At 43.8% G+C, this 4,370-nt stretch overlaps 1 protein-coding gene across 1 annotated transcript in view; it reads right to left on the reverse strand.

Moving 5' to 3' along the window:
- The window catches only part of LOC104078863 (delta-1-pyrroline-5-carboxylate synthase-like), a gene marked incomplete at its 5' end in the record, with an annotated part of 21,965 nt that overhangs the window by 2,529 nt on the left and 15,066 nt on the right, over positions 1 to 4,370 (reverse strand). Inside the window, 4 exon segments of the mRNA XM_009580678.1 lie at positions 1,143 to 1,329; positions 3,706 to 3,827; positions 3,980 to 4,175; positions 4,285 to 4,370. The exon segment at positions 4,285 to 4,370 is cut by the window's right edge and continues 12 nt beyond it. Coding sequence (XP_009578973.1) covers positions 1,143 to 1,329; positions 3,706 to 3,827; positions 3,980 to 4,175; positions 4,285 to 4,370 — 591 coding nt within the window.

Here is a 4,370-nt window from a genome sequence, read left to right on the forward strand (position 1 = left end):
AGTCGGTGCCGTTGCCAGGGAACCGCCAGCCCCTGAGTGGGAAAAAAAGGGGCTGCCAAGACAAGCCCGGCGCGATCGCCCGCTGCCAAAACCGAAACCCCGAGAGATGTGGAGCCCAGGGCGATCGCCCACCGCCGAAACACCAACAAACTGGACCCCCGGGATGCCGCGGATCCATGGTGGTGACTCTTCTTGCAACTCTATCCCGACTGCTTGCTTGATTTCTGTCTTTTACTCTAGTCTATCCTATCGCTACTAGGTTTTACTTTTGATAATAAAAGTTGTTTAGGACATTTAAATTGGCGGCATTTGACCTCGTTTGTGTCTTAATCTCGCTCTTGGGATCACACCGAAACCTCCCCCGACATTGGATGGGGGCAGCCTGCTTGACTCGCACAGTGATCAGCCACAGATTAACATGACCTTACTGCAGCTGATCCTCAGGAGTTCCAGGCTTGGTCAACCTTTGGCTGGGCGCACCTCTAGCTAGGTTTTGAACTGGTGCAGTGTTCAAACTGCACGCAGGACAGGTGCTAGGGATGGGAGCAGCACAGAGCTGCACAAAGGAGCACAAGTTCACAACAAAGAGGCAAGAAACTGCAAATTGAGATAAACGGAGCTTTTATACTAGGGATGCAGAAGTGGGAAGTAAAGGACTGGGAGAGGTAGGGGGAAAACATTTGTGGTCCTTGTTTGCAAGGTATAAAAATGACACGGGAAGACAAAGTGGATAAAGTCTGATCTTCCCTACAATCCCTATTCCCTCCAGTGAGGTACTATAGAAGCTCACCTCATCAGCCTTCAGAGGCCTAAGGACGTCTCCAGGATTCAGGAGATGTTCCTGCAAAACTCTGCACAATACAGGAATACAAAGCAATTTGCCTGGCAAGAGCATGTGCTGACTTGCCGTCGGCCAACTGCTCAAGCACATTCCTTAACGTCCTGGAATAAGGGCCACACAACAACATGTTTTCTCTGAGCTAAACAGGACTGTAGGCACATTTAGCTCATAGGCCTCCTGTTGGTTATGCCTACTAGAGAACCAAAGAAGAATAACTACTGCAATGTAAGTAGTTACACTAACACCAAGAACTGGCAGTCAAGCCAAAATAGTAGCTTAAGGAAGCAGACTGATCACTAACCGTTCTCTGTGATGATAACATCCGTGTGAGAACTTCCGTACTTGTGGATATGTTCAACAGCCTCTTGGACACTGTCCACAACCTCAATGCAGCACTCCAGGTCCCCATATTCTGTGCGGAGAGATTTCACTTCTGAAGGGCTGAATGTCAAGTAAGATGCAAACTTGGGGCCAGCGTGAATCTTCACCTGCAATACCAGAAACATTTTGTGCTTCTGACCGTACCAATGCCTTCCAGGTGAAAGTGTGGTGTCTTGTATTCTGTGTGGGATGGAGTTAATTTTCTTCATAGCAGTCCCTATGGTGCTATGTTTTGGGCTTGTGACTAAAACAGCATTGAAAACACACCAATGTTTTGGCTGTTGCTGAACAGCACTTGCACAGCGTCAAGGCTTTCTCTTCTCCTTCCTGTCCCCCCACCCCACCCTGTCCCCCTAGCAAGAAGACTGGGAGTGTGCAGGAAGCTGGGTGGGGACACAACCATGACAGCTGACCCGAACTGACCTAAGGGATATTCCATGCCATGTAATGTCATGCACAGCAATACAAACTCAGGGGAGGGGGTTTTTGAAGAAGGTAGGCATTGCTCAGAGACTGGGTGGGCATTGGTCCACTTGTGGCAGATGGTGAGCAATTAGCTTTGCCTCACTTGTGTGGGTTTTTGGGGGTTGAGTTTTTAGTTTTTTTTTCTCTCTCCTCCCCCTTCTTCCCCTTTCTTCTTCCTCTTTCTTTTGCTTATCAAACTGTCTTTCTTTAAACCCACAAGGTTCTTTGCTTTTGATCGTCTTATTCTTTCCCCCGTCCCACTTGAGGCAGGGGAGCGTGAGCGAGCAGCTGGATGGTGCTTAGCTGCGAACTGGGGTTAACCCACAACATTTGTGAATCAAATGTTCACTGCATGCAGTGTAAGAAAAATAAGCCTACACTTTGGGAAACAGCAGATTCGTGAACTAGCGACAAGGTAAAATAGCTGACATGCTAGGTTGGCTACCTACCATGACACGCTCCTGGTTCAGGACTCATTTCAAATTATCTAAAACAATCACATCACTTAGAGAGAAAGTCATCAGGCAGGAGGACAGTACAACACAGCTAAAATATTGCAGCCAGCCCTTGTTTTAACAAAGCAACTGCAGTGCAGAGATTAACTACAGGAATGCTTCCAAGTTTGCCCCTACAAAAGACTTAATATCTTGAATGGCTTTTACCCTTTTTTTTTGTAAACTGACACCAGCCCTCTCTGAAGCATGTGTTTCAGACACAAAGGAGTTACTGGTTCCAAAACAAGAAAACTCAGGCACATATTTTTCATTTGTTATAAAGATCTAACGCATTATCAATCTCTGAGTTTAATCATAGCAGCCGAGACACCTAAACAATGAGAGGTAATTTAGAACTGACACAGCAAAGAAATCCCCATGCAAATGAAACACAGGAGATTTTGACACGGCAAACATAAATGAGAAATAAGGCACAAGTCTGCAAAATTTGAAATTTGAAGGCTTTTAAGAAGGTATCTGTAAAACGGCATTTTCTTGTGCAACTGTAAATTACTTTAATTGCATAATACTGCCCAATATTTGCATGTTTCTTCTTGTCAGGTCAGACTAGACAGAGGCAACATCTTCACCACTGTATTAGGAGCTGGGTGGGTTGGTAGTGGAAACACACCGGTCCTCACATTCCTCCCATCCAAAATCCAGAGATCTACCCTTCATTCTACCCTTCTCAAGAAACAACCAAACAAGACATGAAAAAAATCCATTAAGTGAGGACTTGCTCCAGATTATCTATCAGCTTCTTTTACTATGGCCATTTCAACATAATCAAAACATATGGTCTCTCTATTTTACCTGTATTATCACTGCCTGTACACTCTATCTGCCAAGTACATACTGCAGTGTGAAAATCCTTGATTTATGTGCAATTCATACTACTTCACGGATATTTCCCTCCTGATGCATCTCTGCTACCTTTACTGACAAAACATTACCCATGTGAAGACAACTGATTAGTATACTGGCCTTTCTGCTGTTCCTTTGACATACTAGGAGGGAAAATGGGTGGGGAAAAAGGGCATGCAAGATGAAAGGTTTAAAAAAATGTGGATGAAGCAGATTCAGAAAGGAGAAAAACAGAAAGGGAATTCACTTAGGTAAGAAGCTAAATGAGTAGATTCAAGAAGAGGTGGCTTTGCGTCTGGGAGGTTAATAGCAATTAAGTCAGAATTAAGAACGGTAAAGAAAGGGTTGTGTATATGCTCTTCTAAGGCAGATGATTATTTTTGCTATATAAAAGGGAGTATTTGTATCCTAATAATGGCACACAGCTGTCCTGAAGAAGCTGCTTGCAGATCATTTCTACGGAAAAACTTGGGGTTGTGTGGAGAAGCAGACAAAGTTCTCCGTAAGTTCATTTACGTGTACAAAGAGACATATGGATAACTTAAGTGTTATCATAAAACTAACATCATAAAACTAAACAGGGCTACACCAGCCAGACCAAATGCTTTTAAAGTGTTAGACAAAAACCCACAAAACAAAACACAAGTATGAGTGACTAACCTGTTCTACTCTCAACATGTCTATGATCTGATCAAACAACGGGGTTCTCAGCAAGTCTCGATGAATTAAGAGAGTTTCCAGAGCATTACAGGCAGCAGGATATTCACACTTTGAGTCTCTGACTGAGGTTTAAGAGTAGATAATTGGTTACACAACATTTACAACAAAGATTTTGAACAGCATGTGAATTATCAATTACCATAACCAGGTCGCATACTCCACATACGAAGTTCAATTACACCCATGAGATTCAAGTCACTCTCTCCCTGCTTACTTATTCGTGTGACCTTCTCAACACTGGCATCCGTGTCCACATACACATGACAGATCCCTTCGCTGTGTCCCATCACTGGGATTCCCTTAGCAGCCTTCTGGATATTCCTGACTAGCTGTGATGAACCACGAGGAATGATTAGATCTATCAGCTTATCCAAACGGCAGAGATCTTCTACTTCCTCTCTTGTGTTCACCTGTGGTAGTTGCAATACAAACAGTCTATGGTTTGAACTCTCAAGTTCTGCCCATACTTTTTATGCATACCATAGCAAAGAAATTGTTGATTTTATTCTAGGCACTTACTAGTTGCACTGCATCTTTGACTCCGTGAATGGAGAGCGCTTCTTGTGTCAGATGATGAAGGATTTGATTGCTATGTGCTGCCTCTT

This window comes from Fulmarus glacialis, unplaced genomic scaffold (assembly GCF_000690835.1).
Source record: "Fulmarus glacialis isolate BGI_N327 unplaced genomic scaffold, ASM69083v1 scaffold16936, whole genome shotgun sequence".
Lineage (NCBI taxonomy): Eukaryota > Metazoa > Chordata > Aves > Procellariiformes > Procellariidae > Fulmarus > Fulmarus glacialis.